Genomic DNA, 14,692 nt, shown 5'->3' with positions numbered 1-14,692 from the left:
GCGTGACAGAGAACAGTAGCTTCCCACAAGGTGTGTAAGGTGTTCAGGAAGTCAAAATAGAGTTCTGTCTTCAAGTGAGTTTGGAGAAAGGAGAGCATTATTTTTCCATTCTGGAGATTTCCAGTGCACATTAGTAAGATTCCTTCCTAGTTGTCCTGTAATTTTTTAAAAACCTGTTTATTTTCCAAATTCTATAACCCTTTATTCTAGGAATACAGTTTGGGAAATACTGGTGTGGGTATTTTAATACTGAAGTGATATTATAATAAATATCACAATGCTGACCCCCCCCCCCCTTCACCACTTCCCTGCTTGTGTGTTGGCCAGTGAGGCTTATCTTTCTTGTCTTTGACCTCCCTTCTTTGTATTTTTCATAGCAACGGCCGAGCCGTGCACTACAATGGCTCCAGTTTGTTACAGTGGAAGAGCGTTCGCTTAGACGTGACTCTCTCCCCCGGTGAGTGCAGTGGGAGCTTTTCCACCCTGTGTGATTCTGTTGGTCTCAGATTTGGGTCTAAACAGGTTAAAGTTAAATAAATTTAGCAATTGGAAATGGGCAATTTGTCATTTAGTGAAAACCAAACACATCCTTACTGCCCTCTAGTTTACACCAAACACCTCACTTTATGAGCCCTCACCATTAGAGCCTCCATTTGGTAACTCCAGAGTTACATGTACTTTTGTGCCTTCATCATTAGATAATTCAGAGATTTTGCTTCTATCTGAAGTTTAGTCTTTCTTCACTTATTCACTAATGAGCAGATAAATAGCTTCAAAAAAAGAGAACTCCACCTCTAGCTGTGAGGCGCTGGAGAAGTGCCTTATCAGGCCAGGCACAGTAGCTCACGCCTATAATTCCAGCATTTGGGGAGGCTGAGGCAAGAGGATCACTTGAGCCCAGGAGTTCAAGACCATCCTGGGCAACATGGCGAAACCCCATCACTACAAAAAATACAAAAATTAGTGGTGGCACATGCCTGTGGTCCCAGTTACTCGAGAGGCTGAGGCAGGAAAATCACTTGAACCCAGAAGGTTGAGGCTATGGCGAGCTGTGATCATACTACTACACTCCAGCCTGGGTGACAGAGTGAGACCCTATCTCAAAAGAAAAAGAGAGAGAGAGAAATACCTTATTGGTGGTTATAGCCTATAAACATCTGGTCAAGCTTTGACAAATATTCTGCCTCTATGTTTCAGTCACATAGACAGTCAACTCAATAAAGAACCCTTTCCTCCTTCTTTTTAGCCTCTGTAAATAACTAGATCTATATAGTAGTTGAATTAGGATTGGCTCTACATACTCCAGCTGTAGCAAAAAAAACAGAATTGTCCTGCTGACATTTGAAGCAGCCGAATATGTTGGTTACTTATTTTTAGACAATACATCTTAGGCTTCATCTATAATAAAACTTAAATTGAGATACTTAGTAAGCAGTCTGGGATGATGAGATGGGGAATATGAAGTCACTCCAATAGGTAACCTCTTGTAGCTGCCTGGAGGGTACTTTTGCCATCACTTGTCCTTAAGGGAGCTGCTTGTTAAATTACGCTTTTCCTGGGAGCACAGTGTGGTTTTTTTGTGTTTTGTTTGTTTGTTTGTTTGTTCTTTTGAAATGGAGTCTTGCTCAGGCTGGAGTGCAGTGGTGCAATCGCAGCTCACTGCAGCCTCCACCTCCCAGGCTCAAGCAATTCTCCTGCCATAGCCTCCCGAATAGCTGGGATTACAGGTGTCTGCCACCACGCCCAGCTAATTTTTGTATTTTTAGTAGAGACGGAGTTTCACCGTGTTGGCCAGGCTGTCTCAAAACTTCTGACCTCAAGTCATCTGCCTGCCTCAGCCTCCCAAAGTGCTGGGCTCTCAGGTGTCAGCCACCACGCCCGGCCCCTGGCAGCGTAGTGTTTTTACTCAAGCCAAGCCATGTTATGACTTGGAAATCATTTCAGGGCAAAGTAGTTTTTCTCTTACTTCACAAAGCAGAACTCAGACATCTCAGCAGAGTACTTACCTAAGTGCTTTAAACACAAAAGGGTGTGTGGGGCAGGGGGGCGGTGGTAGGTTGGGGGAGTGTTTTCAGTGTTTTTATTTTCTTGTTGCTGTATTTGTTGTTTTATCAGTTTTGCTTTTTGAGAACGTTTAGGACTGGACCACGGGCATACAGACTACCCTCTTCCTAGAGAAATGTGTCTGCAAAGGAATAAGAATTACAACCCAATCTGTCTAACAGAATCTCAACCCCTCTACCAATACATGGGCTTCCATTCATCAGCAGATACTTGCTGAGCATTTCCTACCTGCTAGGCCCTCTTCTGTCCCCTGGGGATGCCGTGGCGAACAATGACAAGTCCCCAACTATTGGGAAGCTCGCATTCCTGTGGTACCTAAGCCATAGGAGACTCTGTGATCAAAACAGCACCTTAGAACTTCATCCACTTATTGCAGAGTTTAGAAAAGATAAATTATAAGGCCACACATGCTAGCAGCTTGCTTGAGACAGCTGATGTAAGAGAGGCTGATACGATTGACAGGCTCCTCTTGATTCTGTGAGTCCTACCTCGGTGTCCAGTCATCTTGTCAGATAGCAGCCTGGATTATGTTAGTTACCTTCACTTTTTGCAAAATGCCTTAAATGCCTATAAGTAGGGAACATAATGGAATTCAATGGTCTATCTTTAGCTTACATTGTGAATGGAGTTTAAAATTATATATGTATTTTTTTCTTTTCTTTTTTTTTTTTGAGACTGGGTCTCACTCTGTCACCCAGGCTAGAGTGCAGTGGTGCAATCATAGCTCACTGCAGCCTCGACCCCCTGGGTTCAAGTGATCCTCCCACCTCAGCCTCCTGAGTAACTGAGACCATAGGCACACACCACCATGCCTGACTAATTTTTGTATTTTTGTAGAGATGAGATCTCACTGTTTTGCCTAGGCTGGTCTTGAACTCCTGTGCTCAAACAATCTTCCCACCTTGGCCTGCCAAAATGCTGGGATTACAGGCATGAGCCACCACATCTGGCCTTAAATTATATATTTTAAGGCCATTTCTGAATATTCCACCGGAGATGATATTACTATTACCTTTTTACTTGTTTGTCATAAGTAATTCTCCATGTGTCAAAAGAGAAAAACTTCCATTTTTTCTATTTCAAAAATAGTACCTAGTGTTTTTCATTTTTGTCTTGCCTGCCAGGAAAATAAAGGCTAAATTTAATATGTAATTGCGGTAACTGATTTAACACAGACACTAGGCATTTTCCTTCTAAAAAATTCTGACAGCTTCTTTAAATGGGTTGTTTCTGTTATGTTGCTTTATATCTAAGTACAAAAACTTAGGCTGGGTGCGGTAGCTCACGCCTGTAATTCCAGCACTTTGGGAGGCCGAGGCAGGTGGATTGCCTGAGGTCAGGAATTCGAGACCAGTCTGGCCAACACAGCAAAACCCCATCTCTACTAAAAATACAAAAATTAACAGGGCATGCTGGTGGGCGCCTGTAATCCCAGCTACTCTGGAGGCTGAGGCAGGAGAATTGCTTGAACCTGGGAGGCAGAGGTTGCAGTGAGCCAAGATGGCACCACTATACTCCAGCCTGGGCAACAGAGTGAGACTCCATCTTGGTAAATAAAGAAATACAATAACTTCATGTCCATTTCAGAAGTAAATGAGGGCATAAATAGTCAGTGATGTGTAGGGTGACACTCTGGTTGCAAATTTAAATTTTACTTAATAAGAGAGAGAAAATGTGTTTTCCTTCCCATTCTCTGCTATAGGTGACGTGGCAGGAATTGGCTGGGAGAGAACCGAGGGGACTCCACCTCCTCCGGGACAACCAGCCAAGGGCCGGGTGTACTTCACGTACTGTGGGCAGCGCCTCTCACCGTATCTCGAAGACGTCTCTGGTGGCATGTGGCCAGTGGTTCACATTCAGAAAAAGGCAGGTTACCTTATTGGGAAAGGAAAACAAATTCTCCTTCGTCACCTGTTCCTGTTAGACATGGAAAAATGAAAGGGAGCAAACAGGCCCTCGTTGTACATAATATTGGTACACAATGGCAGAGGAAGGGCAGAGCCAGCCTGAGCGAATGCATGCCTTCCTTTGTGTTGACCCCACAGTCTTAGATTGAATGATGCTATATCAGGAACTCAGTGCTTCATTGCTTTGACATCTTTTTAGCAACCTTTCCCAGACAACAATGCAAGGAACACTAGAGTTCTTTCAAATGTCAGTAAAATGATTCCATGATCAAGTAAATTTTGAAAATGATTCTCTTTGGTTGCTCAGTATGTCAGAAACTTGGAGAGATCCTTCAGTAAAGATTTGTAAGTTCAACTTAGTTAACCAGCATCCCCATACATATTTAATGATGGAACTCTTGTTTCTTAAGGAGCATCTATTAATATCCAGTGTTCTGGAACATTATTACTTACTACATGCTGGTAGCTCCCAAATCCATATCTCTATTCCAGACCTTTCCCTAAACTCTATGCTCACATACCCAGCAGCCTGGGCAGCATCTCTAAAGAGATGCCTTATTGGCATGTCAAGGTTAACATGACCGAGACTGAGCCTAACTCTTCCCCAAACCCAAAACCGCCACTTCCCCAGTCTTCTTCATCTCTCAGGAAATGTCAGCTCCATGCTTTTAGTTGCTAAGGCCAAAAACCTTGATATTCTCCTTGACTCCTCTTTTTTCTCCTGCTTCACATCCAACCTGTCAGCAGATCTTGGTTCTAACCTTCAAAATGTATCTAGAAGCTGACCACTTCTCCCATTCCTCCATCAGCAACCCAGCCCTACCACCATCTTCCCTTGGGTAGCTCATCACAGTGTTCTAACTCCTCTCCCAGCTCGCATTCTTGCCTGTTCACGTCTTATCTTTTTTTTTTTTCCCCCTTCAGGACATCTCTAAGGTAATACATGTCTTTTCAACCCAGCAATCACAATGATCTTTTTAAAATGTTAGTTGGAATGCCACTATCCAGTCAGTGGCTTCTCATGTCATGCATTTTAAAAGCCCAAGTCTTCACAATGACTTACAAGGTGCAAGGTGTAGTGGTGCCAGAATAGTCCCCATGGCTCTGGAGGCTGAGGTGCAAGTATCACTTGAGCCCAGGAGTTCCAGGCTGCAGTGCGTTACGATTGCACCTATGAACAGTCAGTTGCACTCTAGCCTAGACAACATAGTGAGACTCCATCTTTTTTTTTGTTTGTTTTGAGATGGAGTCTTGCTCTTGTTGCCCAGGCTGGAGTGCAATGGCTCGATCTCGGCTCACTGCAACCTCCACCTCCCAGGTTCAAGCATTCTCCTGTGTTAGCCTCTGGAGTAGCTGGGATTACAGATGTGCACCACCACACCAGGCTAATTTTTGTATTTTTAGTAGAGATGGGGTTTCATCATGTTGGCTAGGCTGGTCTCGAAATCCTGACCTCATGACCTGCCCACCTCAGCCTACCAAAGTGCTGGGATTACAGGCAAGAGCCACCGCGTCCGGTGAAGACTCCATCTTTTAAAAAAATAATCTATAAGGTCGTATAGGATCTGGCCCTGTACCATGCCTCTGATACCATCTTTTATCTCTTTATTTGTTGAGTGAATTAATGATGCCAATAATTTAAAGCAGCAGTTCTCAGCCTGTTCCATTCATGCATTCAACAAATATTTATTGAACACTTACTCTATGTCAAGCACTATGCTAAGCTCTGGGTATATGGCAGTGAGCAAAACAGATACGATCTCTGTCTTCATTGGGTTATGATCAGTTGGAGGAATAAGACCGTACCAAATAATCACATAAATATACATGTGTATGTATGTAATCACAGACTAATAAATGCTGTGAATGAGAATCACAGACTTCCTGGAAGCAAGTGGCAGGCACATCTGACTTGTATCTCTTAATCTGAAGAAGTGCTGCTTGAGCCAGGTCTGGAATATTATTAGCTGGTCTTAACTAGGCAAAGTTGGACAAAAGAATATTCCAGGTGGAAGGAACAGCATGGGTGCTGGTGTCAGGTAGAGAGAAGCAGTATCAGGTAGAGAGGAGCAGTGTTGGAAACAAGAGAGGTCAATGCGTTTGAGCAGCAAAGTGCATGAAAGTGTGAGATGAGGGACGGAGAGGCAGGGCTGGCTGTACAGGGCTCTGAGGGCAGGTGTGTTCAGTCCCTTCAGCCCCTGCCTGGTTTCTGATGCCAGCACACACCTCAGGCTATTCTTCCAAGGTGACGTTTAGTGAGCTGCACCTTGGGCTCTTGCAAAAATAAAAATAAACCTAAGTCTTTCCAAATCCTTCATTTGGTCTCCTTTCCAGAACACCAAAACCCGAGCTAACTTTGGCTCCCGGCCGTTTGCCTACGCAGAAGGGCAGGCCCACCGCAATGCTGCCGACCTGTGCACCGACCTAGCAGAAGAGATCAGCGCTAACTTCGAGGCCCTTCCCTTCGCCATGGCATCTGACAGTGACAATGATGCTGGCACCAGTATTGCATCAGACCCAGGCACTCATGGGCCACCATGCCGGATTGCTGCTGTGGCCACCGCTCAGCAACGTAAGTCACCTCCTGGGAGTTACTGCCTCCATGGCTTCCTGAGACCGTGAATGTTATGAATTCCATAAACCCATTGCACTTGAGCATCCTCATTACAATCAGGAATTGCAAACTCAAGTGCCCATTGGTAATGGGGTCAAATCTGGTGAAAGAAGGTGGGGAGCAGGAGGAAGCACAGCAGACCACAAAGTTCATCCCCATTTCCAGGAAGCCTGCTGTGCCTCAGGGCAGCCAGTGCAAGACCAGTAGAGCCCCAGCACTTTGTATGAAGTCTCCTCATGTCACGTGTTACTCATTTTCAAAACTTGTCCTAAAATTGAGGTAATCACAGAATAATAAAATGCTAGGCAATGGGTATATAGGTGTGCACTAAAAACTCATGATGGTCGGGCGAGGTTGCTCACACCTGTAATGCCCACACTTTGGGAGGCCGTGGTGGGCAGGTCACCTAAGGTTGGGAGTTCGAGACCAGCCTGACCAACATGGAGAAACCCCATCTCTACTAAAAATACAAAATTAGCTGGGTATGGTGGCGCATGCCTGTAATCCCAACTACTCAGAAGGCTGAGGCAGAAGAATTGCTTGAACCGGGAGGTGGAGGTTGCAGTGAGCCAAGATCGCACCATTGCACTCCAGCCTGGGCAACAAGAGTAAAACTCCATCTCAAAAAAAAAAAACCTTTTATAATTACTTGTAACAATTTTGTCATAAAATTAAACAGCTCACCAAAGTAAGGATGTCTGCAAGCCATATTTGGCCCTTGGGATACTGGTTTGCAAACTATTTTAAGATTCTGTTTAGGGCCAGGCACCATGGCTCACATCTATAATCCCAACACTGGGAGGTCAAGGAAGGAGGACAGCTTGAGTCCAGGAGATTGAGACCAACCTAGGCAGCACAGTGAGACCCTGTCTCTACAAAAAATTTTAAAACTAGCCTGGTGTGGTAGCACATACTTGTAGTCCCAGCCACTCAGGCTGTTGAGGTGGGAGGATCACTGGAGCCCAGGAGGTTTAGCTGCAGTGAGCTGTCTTCGCACCACTGCATGCCAGCCTAGGCAACAGAGTGAGCTTCTGTCTCAAAAAAAAAAAAGGTCTGTTTAGTTCTATCCATAGTGAAGGACTTTCTAAATTTTCTCTGAATTGAATGAATTATACTCATAAAAACTATTTTAGGATTCAGGGTAATTATAGATAATTAGTTATTCCTAGACTCTGTGATTTAAAATTCCTCAGCATACTAGGAGTCTTCCTATCATGCAAATTAAGATAATCTGGTTTGTCTAAGGGTAAGAAGTTAAGGATTTTTCTAGCCTGCTCTTGTTTAGAATTCACTGTCCTTGTGCTCTGTTACAGAATATGATAGTGACACCTCCTGTCATTATAAAGTCGAGCTCAGCTATGAGAATTTCATCACCTCTGGCCCAGACCCTCACCCACCTCCCATTGCAGATGATGAGAGCGATGATGATGACGATGATGACATCCCGCAGGTAAGAGACCCACGGCTTAGATCAGGACTCAGCAGCATTTGCTTAGCTCCCTGGTGACTAGGACAAGCCTCACGGAGTGATTTTGATGTGCGAGTGCAAAGCTGGTGTTGTTACTCTCAGTGACATCATCGTGCTTGAACAGTGAATGAACCTTAGAGTGTTCATTTTTCTAAACCTCTATCAATAGCGATATCCGTTGGGCCATTTTGCCCAGTTAAGATCCAGAAACTGGAGAAGTGAAGTGCTTTGCAATAGTTCAGAATCCTGTGACAATGCTTCTATGGCTTCTTTAGAGGGAAAGGAAGAGCTTGCCCTAGTCTTGCCGTTCCCTGCCCTGGCATCTGGGGGTATGTCTAGTACAGGGGTCCATGCCTGATCTTTCTATTACTGGCATTTAAGTGGGGTGAAGACCTCAGGGTGAGGGCTGTAAGTTAGGGAAACAATGATACCTGCACCAGGTGTTCCTTCTGCATTCATGAGGTTCCTTCTCCTTCCAGGAGGACCACTACGCCCTGCTGGTGAAAGCATGGGAGACCAAGGTTTTTCCTACCATCCGAAGACGCTTCCGCAATGAAGCAGAGCGGAAATCGGGCCTGGACCAGATAAAGGGAGCCTTACAACTAGGTCTGGTACTTTTTGTTCTGCTAAGGAGGTTACTTCATGACTTGAAGTGAGGAGTTGCATGAAAATCAGAACGTAAATCAGGAGAGACTCATCTAATGTTGCACCAGACTTAACAATGTCTTTGATCTTACCTTTAGTGAACTCTGATCTTTTGTTTTCATTGCTGGACTTTGATTTGCTTGTCAATTTACCTGAATATTTTGGGTTGATGGGCTGCTGCAATGAAGCTGGAGTGGTTATAATAGGAAACTCTGTGGTCTGGTGGTTAACAGTCACATCTGAAGTCACACTATTTACCAGCTGTGTGGACTTAAGAAAATTACTTAACATCTCTGGGCTTTCCCCATCTTTAAAATGGAATTTGTGCTCTGCAAGGTTGATATGGCAGTCTCTCACTGTTCCCTGATTCTGCTTATTAAACAGTATTTTTGGCCGGCCCTGGTGGCTCACATCTGTAATTCCAGCACTTTGGGAGGCTGAGGTGGGTGGATCACCTGAAGTCAGGAGTTTGAGACCAGCCTGGCCAACATGGCGAAACCCCGTCTCTACTGAAAATAGAAAATTAGCTGGGTGTGGTGGCACACGCCTATAGTCCAAGCTACTCCGGTGGCTGAGGCAAGAGAATTGCTTGAACCCAGGAGGCAGAAGCGGCAGTGAGCCAAGACTATGCTACTGCACTCCAGCCTGGGCAACATAGAACAAGACTCTGTCTCAATAAATAAATAAATAAATAAATAAATAAATAAATAAACAAATGGTATTTTCTTCTCATACCCACTGTTCCTTTTGAAAACATTGCAAAGATTATTGTTCCCTAATCTTCTAATATTAGGCCACAATTTCTTGTTTATTCTAACACTTATTTCCAAAAGCATCTGTCTCTAATCACAGCCCCCTTTTAAACTCTGCTCAGAAAATTGCCTTACTTTTTCCTTACAGTAAGACCAGTGAATAAAAGAATGGTAGATAGGTGGGATGGAGTTAGGCCTTGTATTAAAAAAAAAACAGGTTCTAGGCTGGGCACAGTGGCTCACGCCTGTAATCCCAATACTTTGGGATGCTGAGGCGGGCAGGTCACGAGGTCAGGAGATTGAGACCATCCTGGATAACGTGGTGAAACCCCGTCTCTACTAAAAATACAAAAAATTAGCCAGGAGTGTTGGTGGGCGCCGGTAGTCCCAGCTACTTGGGAGCCCAAGGCAGGAGAATGGCGTGAACCCAGGAGGCGGAGCTTGCAGTGAGTGGAGATTGTGCCACTGTACTCCAGCCTGGGCAACAGAGTGAGACTCTGTCTCAAAAAATAAATAAATAAAAATAAAAAGCAGATTCTATCAACACCCACTTTTTACATTATTTTTTTGAGAGAGTCTTGCTCTATATTACCTGGGCTGGAGTGCAGTGGTGCGATCATAGCTCATTGCAGCCTCAAACTCTTGGGCTCAAGAGATCCTCCTGCTTCAGCTTCCCCAGTATCTGAGACTACAGGCACTCACTACCATGCCTGGCTAATTTTTTTATTTTTTGTAGAGACAGGGTGTTGCTATGTCCCTCAGGCTGGTCTTGAACTCCTGGCTTCAAACAGTCTTCCCACCTGAGCCTCCAAAGTGCTGGGATTACAGGTGTGAGCCACTGCCCCAGACCAACACCTGCCCTTTCACCCACAACGTCCTGGGTGCTATGGGGCCTAAGGCAACAACAGGATATGGAGGAATTGTGCCCATTTTGCTTTCCTCCCATAATGCTTTTCCTCCTAGGTCTTTGGACATTTATTTCCTTAGTTTATTAATCAATAGTAGCTATTGCTATCAAACATAATCATATGTTCTTTCTCTGGGAAGAAAGAGCAATCTCAGTAAGTGGGTAGAAGAAGCTCATATAGCCCTCTTTCTCTCCTAAACAAGCAACATGTGCTTATTGCAGTAAAAATCAAACAGTACAAAAATATATAAAGAAATAAACATGGCTCAGCACAGTGGCTCACACCTGTAATCTCAGCACTTTGGGAGGCCAAGGCAGGCGAATCACTTGAGGTCAGGAGTTTTGAGACCAGCCTAGGCAACATGGTAAACCCCCATCTCTACTAAAAATACCCATTTCTACTAAAAATACAAAAATATTAGCCAAGTGTAGTGGTGCGCGCCTGTAATCCCAACTACTTGAGAGGCTGAAGCATGAGAATCGCTTGAGCCTGGGAGATGGAAGTTGCAGTGGGCTGAGATTGCACCATTGCACTCCAGCCTGGGCAACACAGCAAGACTGTCTCAAAGGGGAAAAAAAAAGGAAAGAAAGAAAGAAAAGAAAAAGAAATGTTACCCTCACTTTCTTCTTCCTCTCTGTTTGTCCTGTAATTTGTTTTGAGTTAACGAAAATGAAATAACTGCAAAATAATGGACCATTTTTAGCCATTTTATACTGATGAACACTTCGGTTTTTTCCACTTTTTTGCTATCTACCAACAGTGCTACAGTGAGTATTCTTATACCTTTGCACACTAGTGCTTGTATTTCTTTCTTTTTTTTTTTTTTTTTTCGAGACAGAGTCTTACTGTGTCTCCCAGGCTGCAGTGCAATGACTCAATCTCAGCTCACTGCAACCTCCACCTCCCGGGTTCAAGCAGTTCTCCTGCCTTAGCCTCCCAAGTAGCTGGGATTACAGGCACCTGCCACCACACCCAGCTAATTTGTATTTTTAGTAGAGACGGGGTTTTGCTGGTCTTGAACTCCTGACCTCAGGTGATCTTCCCACCTCGGCCTCCCAAAGGATTACAGGCATGAACCACCACGCCTGGCCTTTTTTTTTTTTTTTTCTGAGATGGAGTCTTTCCCTGTCGCTCAGGCTGGAGTGCAGTGGCGCCAGCTTGGCTCACTGCAACCTCTGTCTCCCAGGTTCAAGCGATTCTCCTGCCTCAACCTCCCGAATAGCTGGGATTACAGGTGCCCACCACCATGCCTGGCTACTTTTTGTATTTTTAGTAGAGATGGAGTTTCACCATGTTGGCCAGGCTGGTCTTGAACTCCTGGCCTCAAGTGATCTACCTGCCTCAGCCTCCCCACGTGCTGGGATTACAGGTGTGAGCCACTGTGCCTGGCCTTAGTGCTTATATTTCTGTGGAAGAGATTTGAGACATTCCTAAAAGTACTGCATTTAGTATTCCAAACATGGTAGATACTGCATAATTTCCTTTGCCAAAGGATTACATGCTCCTATAAACAGTGTTTGAAAGATTCCCTTATCATTTCACTCTGCATGTAACTTAGTGTCGTGGTTGATCTGTGTGAACTCTTTGGGGAGTTACCCAGTGCTGTTATATTTTTTAGGTATGGTGGATATTGCCCGACAGACGGTTGAATTTCTCTATGAAGAGAATGGTGGCATCCCAAGAGATCTTTATCTTCCCACCATTGAAGACATTAAAGACGAAGCAAACAAGTTCACAATTGATAAAGTTCGAAAAGGTTTTGCTTTCCTCCTTACTCCACCTATGAAATTTCCTTTGAAATGAGAGGTTGAATTTTCCTTAATGTGCACAAGCAGCTGGTAGCTCTCCTAGGGTGACTCTCCTTACTCTTTGAGCTGACCTCTTCCACACGCCCCATGTGAAGCCTTAGAGCAACCCTGGTGGAGCCTTTCCCGCTTCCCAGAATTCAGTAGCATTAGCTGAGTGGGGCAGGCAGCTGTACAAGAAGAGAGGTAGGGCCCAGGCTGAGGATTACAGATGGGCCTCTCAGGCTTAGTCCTGTATTCTGAGATGATAAACCACATGCACATGGCTAAACTGGGCTTTTTAGAATTTTAATAAAATGTATTCTCTTTGGTTAAAAATCTATTGCATATTTTAAAGAATTGAGGGAAATACAGAAAAGCACAAAAAAAGAGAATTGAAAAACCACTATTTTTAGAGTTACCAGAAGACCTTCATAAAAATACCAGAACATCGTAGGCAAGGCAGGAGGAATATATATTTACTTTTCATCTCTCTTTTTTTGCGATGTAATTCACACATCATAAAATACCCTTTTAAAGTATACAATTTAGTGGTTTTAGTGTATTCACAAAGCTATGCAACCATCAAAACATTGCCTCTAATTCCAGAACATTTTCATCCCCACAAAAAGAAATCGTGTGCCCTCATCACTTCTCATTCCTCCCTCCCCTCTGGCCTCTGGGAACCACTAATCTACTGCTACTACTGATACTGCTATGAACATTTGTGTGTACATTTTTGTGTAGATATGTGTTTTCATTTCTCTCAGGTATATATATGGGAATAGAATTGCTGTATCACATGGTAACTTTATGTTTACCTTTTTGAAGAACAACCAAACTAGTTTCTAAAGTGATTACACCATTTTACATTCCCATCAGCAATGTACGAGGGCTCTAGTTTCCCCACATCCTTGCCAACACTTGTTATTAATTGTCTTTTTTATTTTGGCTGTTTTAGTGGGCATGAGGTAGTACCTCATTGTGGCTTTGACTTGCGTTTCTCTAATGACTAATGATATTGAACATCTTTTCATTTGTATCTTTCCATTTCTCTTTGGAGGAATGTTTATTCAAATTCTTTGCCCACTGGCCAAGGGCGGTGGCTCACACCTGTAATCCCAGCACTTTGGGAGGCCAAGGCAGGCGGATCACCTGAGGCCAGGAGTTCAAGACCAGCCTGGCCAACACGGTGAAACTCCACCTCTACTAAAAATATAGAAAATAGCCGGACCTGGTGGTGCACGCCTGTAATCCCAGCTACTCCGGAGGCTGAGGCAGGAGAATCACTTGAACCTGGGAGGCAGAGGTTGCAGTGAGCCATGATCACACCACTGCACTCCAACCTGGGCCACAGAGCAAGGCTCTGTCTCAAAAAACAAACAAAAAATTCTTTGCCCACTTTAAACTGGCTTATTTGTCTTTTTATTCTTGAATTGTAACAGCTTTTACAACGTTCTATTATATTACCTTCCCGACTGAGTTGTGTTCTTGCTTGGTTATAACAAAACTGAGGGTTCTGTTAAAGCCCGTAGAGCTATTTTATTTCATTTTATTTTATTATTTTATTTTTATCTGGAGAGCTATTTTAGATGCTAAATGTAAGAACCCAGATGCAGTGGTACTTTTTCCTGAAAAACTTCTCCCTCTACACTCCTCAGGTCTCACAGTAGTAACCCGCTCTCCAGACAGCAATAATGTAGCCAGCAGTGCTGTTGGAACTGCTCTGCCAAAATTTGCCATCCGAGGGATGCTGAAAACCTTTGGGCTTCATGGAGTCGTCTTAGATGTTGATTCAGTGAGTGAACAGCCATTCTGATTAATAAGCTATTTTATGTATACTGAGGCTGTCATGCCCAGATTCTCAAGTACCTTAAAAAGTGATTATACAGATAAGTTTCTCTTCAAATCAAGGACGAAGACACAAAGCAAAAATGCTCTAATGCCAATTGACTTGCCTGAGCTTTCCTCAGGGACTCAGATCAGGGCTGACAGTAGATAGTAGGCTGTCCAGTCTCAAAGCTGTCAGTGCCTTCAGACCACACCACCTCTACCAATATTTTCTGTCCGACACGTTCAGACTGTTCCTGCATTGTATCTACCTAAGTTCCCAGGGAAAAGTCCCCATTGTCCTTGATGAATGGTTGATCTGTCATTGTCATAATGGTCATAGAGACACAAATCAAAGAAATAGGCTGGGCGTGGGGCTCATGCCTGTAATCCCAGCACTTTGGGAGGCCGAGAAGGGAGGATTACTTGAGCCCAGGAGTTCGAGACCAGCCTGGGCAACATGGTGAGACCCTGTCTCTGCAAAAAATTAGCCAGTCATGGTGGGCATATCTGTAGTCCCAGGTATGTGGGAGGCTAAGGTGGGAGGATTGTTTGAGTCTGGGAGGTCAAGGCTGCAGTGAGCTGTGATGGCGTCAGTGTTCTCTAGCCTGGGCAACAGAGTAAGTCCCTCTCTCCAAAGGGAAAAAAAAGTTGTGTCATTTTGATTACGTCATCTCACTGATTCTCTCAGCCTCAATTTCTGTATCTGTAAAATGAGTG

General features: G+C 44.1%; 1 protein-coding gene across 8 annotated transcripts in view; it reads left to right on the top strand.

The window, feature by feature from the left end:
- The window catches only part of HECTD4 (HECT domain E3 ubiquitin protein ligase 4), a 228,744-nt gene that overhangs the window by 169,185 nt on the left and 44,867 nt on the right, over positions 1-14,692 (top strand). For all 8 annotated transcript variants that reach the window (XM_028829925.2, XM_028829923.2, XM_028829924.2 and 5 more), the window contains exons 48-54: positions 378-457; positions 3,767-3,930; positions 6,306-6,543; positions 7,899-8,035; positions 8,533-8,659; positions 11,977-12,114; positions 13,804-13,940. In XM_028829925.2, the coding sequence (XP_028685758.1) occupies positions 378-457; positions 3,767-3,930; positions 6,306-6,543; positions 7,899-8,035; positions 8,533-8,659; positions 11,977-12,114; positions 13,804-13,940 (1,021 nt within the window). The remainder of the gene's footprint in view (positions 1-377; positions 458-3,766; positions 3,931-6,305; positions 6,544-7,898; positions 8,036-8,532; positions 8,660-11,976; positions 12,115-13,803; positions 13,941-14,692) is intronic.

The sequence above is a fragment of the Macaca mulatta genome, chromosome 11 (assembly GCF_049350105.2).
Source record: "Macaca mulatta isolate MMU2019108-1 chromosome 11, T2T-MMU8v2.0, whole genome shotgun sequence".
Taxonomy (NCBI): Eukaryota; Metazoa; Chordata; class Mammalia; order Primates; family Cercopithecidae; genus Macaca; species Macaca mulatta.
The sequence above is the reverse complement of the archived record's forward strand: the minus strand, read 5'-3'. Positions and strand labels throughout refer to the sequence as shown.